Source organism: Heterodontus francisci, chromosome 1 (genome assembly GCF_036365525.1).
Source record: "Heterodontus francisci isolate sHetFra1 chromosome 1, sHetFra1.hap1, whole genome shotgun sequence".
Lineage (NCBI taxonomy): Eukaryota > Metazoa > Chordata > Chondrichthyes > Heterodontiformes > Heterodontidae > Heterodontus > Heterodontus francisci.
In genome coordinates this window covers 195,853,993-195,870,233 of record NC_090371.1, presented here as the reverse complement: position 1 = coordinate 195,870,233, position 16,241 = coordinate 195,853,993, and the positions used below count along the sequence as shown (strand labels likewise).

The 16,241-nt window shown below is 41.9% G+C and overlaps 1 protein-coding gene across 1 annotated transcript in view; it reads right to left on the bottom strand.

Moving 5' to 3' along the window:
• The window catches only part of LOC137374170 (probable ATP-dependent RNA helicase DDX60), a 102,808-nt gene that overhangs the window by 32,025 nt on the left and 54,542 nt on the right, over positions 1–16,241 (bottom strand). The window contains exons 22-27 of the mRNA XM_068039960.1: positions 14,818–14,922; positions 14,599–14,727; positions 11,188–11,315; positions 6,768–6,926; positions 926–1,064; positions 29–181 (exon numbers count right to left, since the gene is read on the bottom strand). Of these exons, the coding sequence (XP_067896061.1) occupies positions 29–181; positions 926–1,064; positions 6,768–6,926; positions 11,188–11,315; positions 14,599–14,727; positions 14,818–14,922 (813 nt within the window). The remainder of the gene's footprint in view (positions 1–28; positions 182–925; positions 1,065–6,767; positions 6,927–11,187; positions 11,316–14,598; positions 14,728–14,817; positions 14,923–16,241) is intronic.

The following is a 16,241-nucleotide window of genomic DNA, read 5'->3' as shown; positions in this document are numbered from 1 at the left end:
CACTCAATCTATAAACATTAACACTGACCCTGGCAAATCCAAGTCTGAAGAGCATCTCCACAGCTTGTCTTCCTTTACTGTTCAGTGAAGCGTGATGAAATCCAATGCCTCTTTCCAAATAAAAACGTAGTTGATTTGCAGTTTTCACCAGTTGCAATCGCTGAAAGATTGTATCCAGAATCTAGTGATATTTAAAGAATTGGTTGAGCATCATTTAGGAATACAAATTCTACACTATACCACAGAAAGGTTTTTAACACAATCGAACACAGAATTATTCAAGCCTGTTTTACCAATTTTTAGCAGAAAACATTTTTCCCTCAAAAAGACAGTTTTTGTATCTCACCTTCTTGGATTTAGTCTTGTATTTTATTATTCTTTGATAAAAATCCAGTTTTTCTATCATTTTGAATTAGGAATGCTGTTTTAAACTTATCCAATTACCTATAGTTTCTCTTTGGGCCCCAAAATACTAAGGAGTCTGACTAAAATATAGTTTCTTTCTATATTTACACTAAACTTGAAACTATTGGAAATAGAATACGGTTTGGTCAATCACATAACACACCTTTTTATCCTCCAATTTTCAAACCTTTGTCGTTTATAGAGCATAACCATCAAAACAGCTATCTGATCATTTCGCATTTAACTTGCTGCTCTTTGTGGAATCTTTCTGTATGCAAGTTGTCTCTCTTGCTTGCCTATACAATATATATAACAGGCACCTCATTTTGCTTTGGGACATTTCTGAGACATGTGACAAAATGCTACAAGTCTTTCTTTGAAACCACCATCAGTGACAACAGTGAGGAAGCAAATCAAGAGTGAACAAACTGTAACCAATATTCAGTAAATACAACAGCTTGTGGACAGTTAAACCAAATTGAATATCGTTTAATAGCACAAGGGAACATTTGCTTTGTACCTTACGGTCTGCAGCACTTTCCACTGCATAGGTGCAGTCTGCTGGAATCTTTCGCATTTCCTGAAGTTTCTGGTGTAGCATTTCTTGCTCAGTTTCTTTCATGACCATGTTGTCAGAAACATGGGATTCCTTTGGATCACTGCAACCAGAAGTAACCATTTTATGCAACACAATACGGTGGTTGAAATATAAGCCATGACTGAGAAGTACTTAGGAAAACTATGGATACACTGCGATTTTCAATCGAATAATGGAGACAAAAATCCTTGGAATCATTTGTCAAAAAAACAGATTCTGCATTGAGAAAAATGTAGCGTTTTTCGAGATGAACGAAGATGGGCTGAATAACCTGTCTCTGTAACTGTCTTTTGATCTGAGCTAGCGCAGTGGTGTACACCCTCAAGATTGGTTTACTGCAGGTAGGCTACGGAAGGGCAAAACTAGTCAAGGTTCTGCTCATGATAGTGTTCCAGTTAACCTGTAATTGTGTACTTCTTTTTCATTCCAAGAATATGGGTGCCTTTGGCAAGGTCAGAATTTATTGGATATCCCCAACTGTCCTCAAAAAGTGGTGGTGAGCAGCTTCCTCGAATAGTTGCAGTCTATGGAATGGGTTGGTATAACTGAGTGTTTTTTTTTAATGGGCAGTTAAGAGTCAACCACAATGCTGTGGGTCTGGAGTCACATACAGGTATATAAACAGGGTAAGGTCAGATTTTCTTTTGTAAAAAGACATTAGCGAACCGGATGGATTTTTACAACAATTCAGCAGTTACATTACTGATGTTTTTTTAAATTGCAGATTTATTTAATTAACAGAATCTAAATTTGTGCAGGCTTTTGGATACTAGTCCATTAACATAACCACTACGCTATTGTAAATGCCATATAATTTGGAACTATATAAAAGTCAGAACAACATAAAGGAACTCAGCTAAGACGCATTTTGTCGTCAAATAATCAGCAAAACTTGTATGAGACATCAACCCCCAACAATTATAGCAGGCCTGCTGTAGATAACGCGATTTTCTGCACTGGACAGTAAAAGTGTTAAGTGTCAAATAAAAACAGTGTCAGTAGCTAGTTTGGCTTCTTGTACTTAAATCTGGTCTAGGCTCCTTGCTTTTCAAAGCCAAAAAGTTTTCAGCATACAGCTCTTTAGCTGCTGGCTGTTAGGCTAAAGATGGCTGACAACAGAAAACTGCCTAACATCTGATGTAGCTCCTATGGAGACCTCTGTTCATTGCGCTGACCACCAAGGAGACCAACTGATCATTGGCACTGTGCCTTTCTCAAAAGTTACATGCAGAATGGTAATGAAACCCTTGTGGTGTTCATGTTGGAAGGACACAGCACTTTGATTCAGATGAGCTTTCCACACCTCGTTAAAATGCAATAGTATTTAATCGCACTTTAACGAGGTGCGGAAAGCTCACTGATTTGCCCAAAATAGTTAGCATGCTGGCTGTGTTATAAACAGTGCCTTTGTACCCAATTTCAGTGGAAATGGTAAACGGTTAGTGCTGTCTGCCCAATATAAGTGGCTACCAGAGGCAAGTTTGAATGGTATAAGGGCTGGAGACCAGACTAAAAGGCTGATTATGTCCATGGAATGATATACAAGAATGATTCATCACTTTTTGGAGAAAAAGGGAAGAGAGAGATAGGGACAATACTCAAGCAGAAAGTATTTTACAGAATTAATAGTTTCTTCATTAAAAGGGATACTAGTCAGATCGTTACACATCTCTCAATCTAAATTTGGGTTCAATTCACTGGCCTAGAAATTGGACGGCACTGCGCCAGTTTTTCAAATGCACAAGTGCACCTAAGCATCCAATCTGGTGAGTGGGGTAGGGCACCTCGCTTATTACGTACTGTAAGTGCACTATCAGACATACTGGCGAAGGCAGAAAAGTAGTAACCAGGTCAGCACCTGAAATCAGTTTGTATATAGACTCAATCAGGCTGTTCTGAATGCACCCAGTACCAAGCTCCACTGCAGTGCCAAAGCCTATCAGCCGACAAGCAATCAACCCTTTCCTTCCCTCCCAATCGGCTGGCCTCTTGTTTGATTGCTTCCCTCTGCTTTTTATTGCAACGATTCCAGATTCGGACTGTGGCTTAAATGAATAAATCTCAATTTATTTACATAATTTAAATATTTATATACACATGGTCATGATCCTGCCTTTTTTTTTCCTCTGGGAAATATGCGGTGTGTCTTTAAGACAGCAAAGGAGCAGTACTGCTTTAAGCAGCAGCAGGCTTCAGGAGTTAGAGAAAGTGCATTTTGGTTGCCGTTAGATGCAAGCAGCTTCAAAGAATGCATCCTGTTACCCGGCAACAGCCATTCAGGGACCAAGGACCGGATATACAATGTTGCAATTATCTTTTGAATTGGCCTTTTAGTTGAAAACAGACTGTTCTAGCTGGGGACAGAGAGACAGCTGTGTGTTAGCACCTGAAAGGGGAAACAGACCATTTAAACTGAAGGAAGAGAATTTAATCTGTTTATTTATTACCTCTCAAAATTCTAAAAAAGTCAAGCCAAAACAGAGATCTCTGATAATTTAAACTGAAGGAAGGGAATTTAGACTGTGACAATCTTTTATCCCTCAAAAACGCTAAAGTCAGATTGATTCTTTGAAAGTGTTTGCAAGTTGTTCATTGTTGAAATTCATCGCTGGAGAAGGAAGCATCACTTACTAATGGAACTAGACTACTGACTGTACTACTGTTGAGGAACCGTTTTTCCCCCATCGGAGAACTTAAAGCAACATTGGACTGTAAATTTGCAAGGACTCTAATTTTTTTCTATTTTAAACGTTGTTTATGTCTTAGTTCTTCTTCTTTGGCCTCCTTGTCTCGAGACAATGGGTAAGCACCTGGAGGTGGTCAGTGGTTTGTGAAGCAGCGCCTGGAGTGGCTATAAAGGCCAATTCTAGAGTGACAGATTCTTCCACAGGTGCTACAGATAAAATTGGTTGTCGGGGCTGTTACACAGTTGGCTCTCTCCTTGCGCTTCTGTCTTTTTTTCCTGCCAACTGCCAAGTCTCTTCGACTCGCCACACTTTAGCCCCGCCTTTATGGCTGCCCGCCAGCTCTGGCGATCACTGGCAACTGACTCCCACGACTTGTGATCAATGTCACAGGACTTCATGTCGCGTTTGCAGACATCTTTAAAGCGGAGACATGGACGGCCGGTGGGTCTGGTACCAGTGGCGAGCTCGCTATACAATGTGTCCTTGGGGATCCTGCCATCTTTCATGCGGCTCACATGGCCAAGCCATCTCAAGCGCCGCTGGCTCAGTAGGGTGTATATGCTGGGGATGTTAGCCGCCTCGAGGACTTCTGTGTTGGAGATACGGTCCTGCCACCTGATGCCAAGGACTCTCCGGAGGCAGCTAAGATGGAATGAATTGAGACGTCACTCTTGGCTGACATACGTTGTCCAGGCCTCGCTGCCGTAGAGCAGTGAAATCAATGAAAGCAACGTAGAGGGGCATCTGTTGTTCGCAACATTTCTCCTGTAGCTGGCGAAGGGAGAACAGCATGTCAATGGTGGATCTCTCTGCTCGAAAGCCACACTGTGCCTCAGGGTAGACATGCTCAGCCAGCTTCTGCAGCCTGTTTGAAACAACTCGAGCAAAGACTTTCCCCACAATGCTGAGCAGGGTGATTCCACGGTAGTTGTTGCAGTCACCATGGTCACCCTTGTTCTTATAGAGGATGATGATATTGGCATCACGCATGTCTTGTGGAACTGCTCCCTCGTCCCAGCACAGGCACAGGCAAAGCAGTTCGTAGAGTGCTGAAAGTATAGCACGCTTGGCACTCGATTTTTTCAGGGGTAATGCCGTCCTTCCCAGGGGCTTTTCCGCTGGCTAGAGAATCAATGACATCACTGAGTTCCGATTTTGTTGGCTGTACGTCCAGCTCATCCATGACTGGCAGAGACTGGGCTGCACTGAGGGCAATGAAAACATTTTCCCTGGAGTACAGTTCTAGGTAGTGCTCCACCCAGCTGTCCATTTGCTTGCGTTGGTCAGTGATTGTGTCCCCTGATTTAATGATTTGAGGGGGGAGGGGGGGGGGGGGAGCGATCTTCTTGATGGTTGGCCCAAAAGCTCTCTTAATGCCATCATACATTCCTCTGATGTTTCTGGTTTTAGAGGCCAGCTGAATATGACAGCATAGGTGTTGCCAGTAGTCATTTGCGCAGCACCTGGCTGTTCTTTGTGAAGCGCTTCTGGCTGCTTTAAGTGCTACGGATGTTAACTCGCTGGGGGCTTTCTTATAGTTCAGCGGTGCAATGCACTTAGCGGCTATGACAGGTTCCAGCTCTTCAAAGTGAGAATGAAACCAATCTGCATTCTGCCTCACACATTTGCCATAGGTGGTCATTGCTGAGTCATAGATGGCGTCTCTGATGTGGGCCCACTTGGTCTCTGCATCCCCTGTGGGAGTGTTTTGAAGGGCTTTTTCAAGTGAATTTAGAAACTTGTGTAACAGCTGTGGATGAGAAATTCTGCTGGTGTTGATGCGCGGGCAGCCCTTCTGCTTGGAGTGATGCAGCTTCTTTGGTTTGAGTCTAACCTTGCTGCACACCAGGGAGTGGTCGGTGTCGCAGTCCGCACTGTGGAAGCTGCGCGTGATTTAAATGCTGTTTAAAGAAGCTCACCTTGTGATGATGAGGTCCAGCTGGTGCCAACGACGTGATCTTGGGTGCCTCCAAGAAACCTTAGTGTTAGTAGTGTCTTCATAGTGTTTAAGAATTTAGTTTTTCTAATTAAACAGTTAATTTGTTGATTTAAAGACACCTGGTTTCGTTAGCCTTATTTGGGGGTTAATAGATGGTACAATTTGGCTGGGTCCTTCTTTAATTTGGAAAGCTTAAAATGATATGTTACGCGATCTGTGGAGGGAGGGATTGAATTAACAATGAGTTTCTCCCACCACAATCAGAATCTTATATTTTGATTGGGGGCTTTGACTGGAGTGGTCGGTTGTAACAACACACACACATGAATAGGCAGCCCAAATTTGAAAGTCACCTCCAGCCAGCTGCCTGGGGATGTACAGCAGACATCTGCTGCTCAGCAGTCTCGTGAATAAGGCCCGAGCTCAAATGTTGGTTCTGCCTCAGGGCTGGTCTGTTCTGGCACAGGGATTGTTTCTTTCACTCAGTTCTCATCAACATGCCGCTTTCCCACCCCACCCAATTTTACTTTGCCTTGACTTCAATGGAATACAAAGTGAGACGAAATATTAAAACAATGTTGCACCCAATCCAGTTAGTTTTCATCTGGGCAGTTTAGATTTAATTTAATTCTATCACAGCATTTGCTGTCCATCCCTAATTGCCCTAGGCTATTTCACAGGGCAGTTAAGAGTCAACCACATTGCTGTGGGTCTGGAGTCACATGTAGGCCAGACCAGGTATGGACGGCAGATTTCCTTCCCTGAAGGACATTAATGAACCAGATGGGTTTTTACGACAATCAATGATAGTCTCCATAATGGTGCCATGAAACTAACTTTCATTATTTTATATATTTTATTAAATCACTGAATTTAAATTCCACCAGCTGCCATAGTGGACTTTGAACTCTTGTTCCCCAGGACATTAAACCGGACCTCTGGATCACTTGTCCAGAGACATTACCACTACACCACCGCCTCCCTCCAATCACTCCTCGGGTTGTCCCGCACTCTTTAGTGCTGAGATTGTGTGAGCTCTCCCATCTGCAATGTATTTAGATGTCTCCCCTAATGAATAAGGATAAATTTATCAGATTAAACTTGAAAATACTAACATGAAGTGAACAATGATACTTACGAAGGTTGCTTTTTTCCAGCACGCTTTGATAATTTTCGAAGCTTGTTTTCAAATTCAATTCGTTTTTTTGCATCATCTGATCCTCTTTTCATCTGCTCCTTGTTAGTAACATGCAGGAACGTTTCTTTGGCTAAACGTTCAACTACGGAAACACTAAATCTACAATGAAAAGGAAAGAGTATGATATAAAATAAAACAATATGTAGGTATTTCATTTGTGTGGAGTCAAACAAGAAAAAATTTACTAATTTGTCTCAACTTATATGCATCGACATTTTCAACATTGTGTGGGTTGAGGTCCACAAATTAAATTTATCTCTTTTCACTTCAGCTAGCACATTCTTTCTATTTTGTAATATTTAAATGGTAATTCTCCTCTCAAAGTTGAGCCCCAACTCCCAGCATGCTGCCTGTCCTAGACTTAATTAAGGTCAGTCTCCGCTATAATCAGGGGATACTTAGCATTCCCACTGAGATAAATAATACTGTCCCTCCCCAGACAGCAGCCTCAATCCCATCATTCAATGCTTGCCTACCCTTGGGGTCAAAAATCACCCAGCTGCTCCACATTCCCTATGACCCTCCAATGCAGTAAGTTTCCTCCATCAATTCCGTTAAAATCCCAGCTACTCCTCTGCTCTGTAAAATCTAAGTTCACCTACAAATTTCCCTCCCCGACAGCCTCATCACAGATGACGAATGCTTGGCTCACTGACAGTGACTGACTCATGTCCTCACTTGGGCTGCATCATTGTACACACATTCCATTACGTCTGTCATCTGAACTACTGTGCAGATCCCTAATTGGGAAATCTTTGCTAGCTTTACAAATCAGAGCACAATCACCTTTCTTCTGAGTTAAGATTACTCCAGATTCTTTACCTTTTCTGCTCAGCCAAGGTCTAATCTTTCAGCCATTATGCCCCTGCTGTCTGGAATCTTGCTTCTGGAACCATATTCCCTTATTACTATTCTATTTGCCTATAAAGATACGACATCCTTTCTCCAACCATCCTTACCCCATCTAAATTCCTTTACATGCTACTCATGTCCATCTTTCACCCTTTTAAAGCAGTCAGACCTTATTTCAAGTGAGAAACACTATATATTTATATATACTATATGTGTTTGTGTATATACATATATTATATTTCTTTCTTTTGGGCCTCCTTATCTCGAGAGACAATGGATACGCGCCTGGAGGTGGTCAGTGGTTTGTGAAGCAGCGCCTGGAGTGGCTATAAAGGCCAATTCTAGAGTGACAGGCTCTTCCACAGGTGCTGCAGAGAAATTTGTTTGTCGGGGCTGTTGCACAGTTGGCTCTCCCCTTGCGCCTCTGTCTTTTTTCCTGCCAACTACTAAGTCGCTTCGACTCGCCACATTTTAGCCCTGTCTTTTATATAAAAATAATATATAAAATATACACACACGCACTCAAGTTTGTTAATGAATGATTGCCAATTAGCAACCATTTTTTGCTGTGCAGTGAACCTATTTGCAGGGTTAAGAAATCAGAGACAGCCTGATGATCAGTAGACAGACTTGCTTAATTTGGAATAAATTCATCCATGCCTGTTAATTCTACTTTATATTGGTTGAAGAAATTGTGTGTAAAATTAGTTGATTATATTCATGCACAGGTTTAACTGGACTGTCTATAAATGACAGCATCCAACCATGGATCAATCATATTGTACACAATAGAGTGTTCATGTATGGGTGTGTGGATTGTATATAATATCCAAAATTATGAGTGAACTGCACACAGTTATTAGTGCTTATGCTCAGGTATAACTATATTGTACGCAATGGGCAATGTCCAAATATGAGTGCGTGTAGATCAGACAAATGGGTAGTGTCCACGTGCAAATATGACTAGATTATACACGATGAATAATGCCCACGTATGATTGCACACAATGGATAGTTCCCAAGTATGAACGAGTCTACTGTGCACAATGGATGGTGTCCATGTATGATTGAGTGAACTGTATATGATAAAAGGGCTCGACTGTAATCAACGGAAGACTATAGCCGAGCATGCAAAAAACAAATGCAAAATTTCATTTTTATATTTGTGAATTACAAGAGGTAGTTTCATACATTTCCAGTCACATACTCAACTTTTTTTTTTAAAAACCTTACACCAACTTGGTGTAGAAAATATTGAGAACAGTCTGGAGTTTCTGCATGACTTCCACAACAAGTTATATTTATATAGCACCTTTAAAGTAATATAATGACCTAAGGCACTTCACAGGAGCATTACAAAACAAAATAAAATACCGAGCCACATAAGGAGATATTAGATCCAGATGACCAAAAGCTTGGTCAAAGAGATAGGTTTTAAGGAGCGTCTTAAAGGATTAAAGCGAGCTGGAGAGGTGTAGGGAGGGTATTCCAGAGCCTTGGGCCGAGGCAACTAAAGGTGCAGCCACCAATGGCGGAGTGATTAAAATCAGGGATGCTCAAATGACTAGAATTAGAGCAACGCAGATATGGAGGGGGGTTGTGGGGCTGGAGGAGATTACAGATATAGGGAGGGGCAAGGGCGTGGAGGGACTTGAAAACAATGATGAAAATTGTAAAATCAAGACGTTGCTTGACCAGGATCCAATACAGGCCAACATGCACAGGATTAATAGGGGAATAGGACCTGATGCGAGTCAAGACATGGGCAGCAGCGTCTTGGATGACCTCAAATTTATGGAGAGTAGAATGTGGGAGACCAGCCAGGAAAGTCGAGGGATAACATACACATGAATGAGGGTTGCAGCAGCAGATGAGTTGAGACAGGAGCGAAGTCAGGCGATGTCATGGAGGTAGAAATAGGTGATCTTAGAGATTGCATGACTAAGAGGTCAGAAGCTCATCTCAGGTTCAAATGTAACACCAAGGTTGCGAACAGACTGGTTTAATCTAAGACCGTCGTCAGGGAGAGGGATGGAGTCAGTAGCTAGCGAACGGAGCATGGAACGGGGACTGGAAACGATGGCTTCAGTATTGCCAATATTTAATTGGTAGAAATTATTACTCATCCAGTCTGGATATCTGATGAGCAGTCTGATAGTTCAGCAACAGTGAAGTCGTCGAGAGAAGTGGTGGTGAGGTACAGCTGGGTGTTGTCAGCGTACACGTGAAAACTATTGCTGTGCTTTCCGATTATGTCACAGTAAGTACATGAGAAACAGGAGGGGGGCCAAGGCTAGATCGCTGGGGGGGGGGGGGGGGGCAGCAGAGTCAATAGCAAAGGAGAACAGAGGTCATTGCAAGTGATTCTCCGGGTCTGATTAGATAGCTAAGAATGGAACCAGGTGAGAGCAATCCCACCCAGCTGGACGACAGTGGAAAGGTGTTGGAGGAGGATGGTGTGGTCACCCATGACAAAAACTGCTGACAGGTTGAAAAGGACGAGGGGGAAAGTTTACCTTAGCCACAGTTACATGTCATTTGTGACTTTGGTAAAAAGCCATTTCAGTACTGTGGCAGGGATGGAAACCTGACTGCAAGTAACCCAGGTAAATAGTGGAATCTGGGTGGAATGAAATATCACCAAAGAGCATGAAATTTTAAGCATCAACGAAATGCACCCATAATGATTTTACACTGGAGTATCCACAATCTTTTATGCTGATTCATAAGTCCATTCCTCCAAAGCAACCCCTGCTTACAAAATTGGCCACACCCCAGGGTTGAAAGACAAATTTCCATTCACTCGGGGGTGTTCATTACATTGCACCCAGATTCTCAACACCAAGGCACCTGCAGTTGTATGAACCTAGTGTAAATAACCTGATGCAGTGACAAGCAGTCAACTAAAGCTTAAGATATGTTTCACCGGCTGCAATCTGTTCACATTCAGTCAACTGATCTGCTAGACAAGATCTGTGATCAGTAGTCAATTGAAGCCACACAGGTGTACCCTACTCGGCTGCAGTAATTAGTTAATTGAAGACAGCAGTGATTTTTTTTGATTTTTTTTCATGGAACGTGGGCGTCGCTGGCTAGGCCAACATTTATTGCCCATCCCTAATTTCCCTTGAAGTCAATTTACATAAATTAAAAAGTAAGACTAATAGCATTAAATCAGTCAATTTATCTGCCCTGCAATAGTTTAAGAAGTTGAAGAATGGCTCATTTCCTGGCAATCCAATTCATCTGTTCCAGTCACAAAATCAATTACACTGCTCGATTGCACTGATTCATGGGACTTTACATAGTGGGGCTTATGTTCATGGGTTTACACCGAAATTTCTGCGCAACTTTACAGTGGCAAACCTGTTCAGCGCATTCTACCAATTGCACCCCTGGCTGAAACTCCACACCTTCAAGTTTTACAACAGCATAGGGTAGATAAAATCTTTATTCAATAGCAAATATTAAACTAAAGATTAAAGCTTACAAGAAAATTTAAACTTACGAGAAAAACAAAGCTGGCAGCTGGTTTTCTTTCTGTAAGGCTTCAACCAACATGGGAAATTGCTTCACCATAGTTGCTGTAGAATTCACAACACTTCTTGGTTTCAGCTTATCTAACACTTTCACAGCCTTAAGATAACGTTGACAGAAGTATTATTGAAATTAGACACATACTGTATACATGCACAAAGAATGCATCATAAATAGTACTCAATCAAGTTTACATTTAGATATTTTGTAATAACACCCTTTAATTAACTGAAGATCAAATGGGATTTAAAAAAAAAACACAGCTGTACAGTCGATGTATAGGTGACTGAGGGGCATTAGAGCAGAGTAATACTAAAAGTTTTACTGATGTTATGTTGCCAGAGGCCCTGAAGAATCCTGAGCAGGACAAGTGCCTGACAAGGAATTTTGAATATCACTCCTTTAACAGGAGTTAGGTCTCTAATTAGGCTTCCAGTAATGAAGAAAACAACACAGTTGTTTGCTAGAACTGAACTTGAGAATTGCTGAAAATAGAGACATGTTGTCGAAGCTTTTCATCTTGCACTCATCAGGACAATACGCAGGGAAAACAACTTATACTGCATGAGAAGAGGGTGTTGATTGGTTTGCAAGTGAACTCTGATTGGTAGAGGCATTGCCATGGAGAATGCACCAATCTTTGGTGACTGACAGTTAACTGCCAAGCCCTGTCCTAAATCTAAACCAGGCAGCTTGATACTGATTAGTCAAGGCATTGCCCTGAGGAATGAACCAGCGAATAGCCATCACTGAACAAGACATACATATTATCCTATTTTTAAGATATAAACTTTATTCAATGTGGACTCTTTGAAATTATTGGCTCCTTTAAAAAAAGTGAACAATGTGCTGCAAGATGGCCGCTGAAGTAAAGGTCTGCTATCCGACCCGAACCCGACAGGACCCGATGACACGTGTTGGGTTCGGGTCGGGTCGGACACACACGGTAAGTGCTCTGCTGGTAAGTGCTGAAATTTAAAAAAAAAAAAAAACTTAACTGAGCTGGGAGTCCGGGATGAAACTGAGTTTGCGCAGTGAGCGAGTGACGTCACTATGACGTCATCACGCATGCACTGCAGCTTCCTGGAGGTTCCGAGTCGGAAGGTAAGTAAAGGGACGGTCGGGTCGGGCTCGGGTTGAGTCGGGGTTGGGCTGGGCTCAGGGCAAAATTGGAGGGACTTGGGCCGGGCCCGTGTCCGCTGTGGTTTGAATCGGGTTCTTTTTCCCAACCTGAGCAGGTCTTTCTGCCGAAGGTCAGATGACCTGGCCTGTGTAATCAAACTGTTTCTCTGACTCGAAAAGACAAAAGGATACATTCCAGACTAAGAGGTGTCGACTACACCCATCCTGGAACCATCAAGAGACATTCCCAAATTGAATGGTTTTCTTCTGAGACAAAGAAGGTGTGAAGTAGACACACCATAACAGAATAGTACCTATTCAAACATTAATAGATAGCCATGGATTCCACATCCTGGTCCATTGTGTGGTCACACCAGGGGAGAAGGCCTTGTGTCAAATAACAGAAACTCTAATTTGATGGATTTTGACCTTAAAAGGTAACCCTCTGGAGTCAGAGAGAGATCACAGCAACATCACAGAAGGGAGTCCAGCCAGGAGCTGTGGAAGCCTAAACAAGCAGCACAGATGCTAATTCGGCACTTTAATCTGGTGCAGCAGAGAACTGAAAGTGACCGCCACCTCCAGTCTGAAATATTAACCACCAGAAATCTACACATCTAAACAAGTTCAGGACTACAAACAACCCAGACCTTCACCTTTAAAAGAGACTGTCCTACTTAGAAGATTCAACAGGTTTACCGTAAACTACAAACACCTACCACACCTTGAACTCTTACCCTTTACTTTCTATCTATCTTCTCTTGGGAGTGCATGCGAGAGTGAATGCGTGCATGAGTGGTGTGAACATCTCGGGGAATGAATATTGTTCAATAAATAATCTTCTGTTTTAAACCTACAAAAAAACCCGTCACTGCCTGCTTATTTGGCAAGTAAAATACTTAGGGGCTAACTCATCATTTTAAATAAAATATAATTGCGGTCAGTTGGGAGGTGAAAGCATGGGACCCACCCACACCCCTTACCACCTGTACGTAACAGAGTGACTGAATACTTGGAAGATTTTCAGCTGATCAGAGCGCCAGCATGGATTTGTAACGGGTAAGCCATATCTAATGAACCTGATCGAATTCTTTTGAAGAGGTGACGAAGTAGTTTCCGGGGGAATATCTATGGGTGTTATTGATATAACTTCCAGAAGGCATCTGATAAAGTCCCTTATTAGAGATGCTAGCTAAAGTTCAAGCTCATAGAATTAAAGGCAAATTACTGACCTGGATAGGAAAGTGGCTAAGCGACAGGATGCAACTTGAGATGTCCCACAGACGTTGGGGCCTCAGCTATTCATCGTGTTTATTAACGACTTTGAAACACAAGGACTTACTCCATTCTGTTTAACTGTTACTGTTTATTGTATAATGCTCCAGTGAAGTTGTTCAATTGTTAAGGTGGCACCATGCCAACAGGAATATGACAGGACAATTATCCCCCTGGCAATTGGACGGTCATGATCCCATCCTAAATTCCAGAGATGGATCGCTTACAATTTTACAGGTTAGCACCCACCTGTAGTAGCACGATAGGGCTGCCAACCCAGCCATCCAATCCAAGGGGACAGGGATTGTTGTTGGGTTGCCGCAGTAAATCAGAACAAATTTTTGCCACATCTTCATTTTTTTTTTAAAAATTCACAGGATTTATTGCCCTTGAGAAAGTGTTGGTGACGCCCGTGAACTTACTCCCAAGTTAAGTAGGGAGTTCCAGGATTTTTGACCCAGACATGATGAAGGAACAATGATATATTTCTAAGTCAGGATGGTGTGTGATTTGGAGGAGAACTTGGTGGAGTACTCATACACCTGCTGCCTTACCCTTCTAAGTGGCTGAGATTACAGGTTTGGGAGGTGCTGTCTTAAAGGCCTTAGCTAGTGGCTGCAGTGCATCTCGTAAATAGTACACACTGCAGCCAGGGTGCATCGGTGGCGGAGGAAGTGATTGTTTAAGGTGGTGGATGGGGTGCCAATCAAGTCAAGTTTCTTGAATGTTGTTTGAGCTGCATTCATAAGGCAAGTGGAGAGTATTCCATCACACTCCTGACTTCTGCCTTGTAGATGGTGGACAGGTTTTGGGGAGTCACGAAATCGAACTTCCATAACTACTTTCTATTCTGCTGGTATGAGTTAAAATATGGATAAGTACACCAAAAATATTTATATGTATGATAGTAATATTGATTAATTTCTTGTTTTTATTTTGCTGTTCTTTACTAGTTAAACATAACAATGTTAATATGATTTAATACCTGATCTTTCTGTCCTGAAGTGATCCATTTCTCCAATTCTTGTTTTAGTTCAGCCTCATATTTCCTCACGGCAGTCTTTTTAATAACAATTTTATCCTTAAAGTACATGTATTCTTCAGGATTGAACTCCTTTTAGAAAAGACAAAGGCATCAGACACAAGAGTGAACATTTAAATCTGATATCAGTGTTATAAATGTAAATAATTTCAGTGAAAGTACCTGTGCCCGAGGCCATGATGTCCATGTTTCCACCATTGTATCATACAATCGGAGGCACTCTGGAGGAGAGAGACTGAGGTCTGAAGGAAAACCATACGTCTCAATCTAATAACCAAACACAACAGTCATTTATTATATTTATTGATTAACAGTTGAAATTACTTTTGACTCACAGTACCTAAAACATGGATTGCAAAAATGCCCAAAATTAACTTTGTTTCGTAGTCATTTTCCTCCCATTCAATGGCCATACCCGATAACGACCAAATTATTCCACTAAGCCAAGAAACCATAATGCACATGCAACCTCTCCTTCTGATGCAACTGCTAACTTGTTCATACTGAAAAAAATTACCTTTACATTTCAATAGGTATAATACAAGTATGAGGCAGAAACCACATACGCTTTTCTTTGAGGTAAACTTCAGTACAGCATCACGATTTAACTATACAGCTGCAAAATACATATGCATTTAATATGAATTTTCCAACAGTTCATCATACTTGTCCAAATTCATGTCAAAAAGGGACACAAGAGATTTATACAGAAATAAGAAAAAAATACAATTCCTCAAATCTGATCCTGTTAACCAAGTAATCTCATTAACCAGATGATCCATTCAGTGATTTTATTATTCCACTCGTCAGGGGTTCAGATTTTTTGAAAATGGTTTAAAATACTGTCAATCTCCAATGTTACTGACAGTGTGACATTTGACTTTGGCAGCAGTAAAAAAAAAGGGCAATAACAAACCCACCAAATTTCCTTTTCTGTTGAAGTAGAAATTCACACCCCAAACTTTTAGTTGCAGTACAGTAGCTGGGATAACTGGCCTCCAAAAACAATAATTTTTTTTGTGCTAGCCAGCCAGTAGAATTCTCCCCGATTCCCACTGTCTTCAATTTTACTAAGGATCCTTGATGCCACACTCGCACAAATGGCTTGATGTCAAGGGTGGTCACTCGGACCTTACAGCTGGAATTTCGCTCTCGGCCACCTTTGGACCAAGGCTGTAATGAGTGCAGGAGCCTCAAACTCAGGACTGAGCAGATTGCAGGTGAGTAAATGCTGCTTGATAACACCAATGACCCCTTCCACTACTTTACTGATGATTAAGAGTAGGATGGTGAAGCTGCAATTAGATGAATCAGATTTGTCCTGTTTTCTGCAGACAGGATCTACCTGGGCAATTTTCCACTGTCAGGTAGATGCCCAGCATTGTAGCTATACTTGAACAGCATGACTAGTTCTCCAGCACAAGACATCAGCACTACAGCTGGAATGGTTGTTGGGACCGCGAGCCTTTGCTGTATCTACATTCCTTGTGGAGTGAAACAAACTGGCTGAAGACTGGTATGTGTGATGATGGGGACCCCAGGAGGAGACACTTCTAGCTGAAGATGGTTGCAAATACTTCAACCTT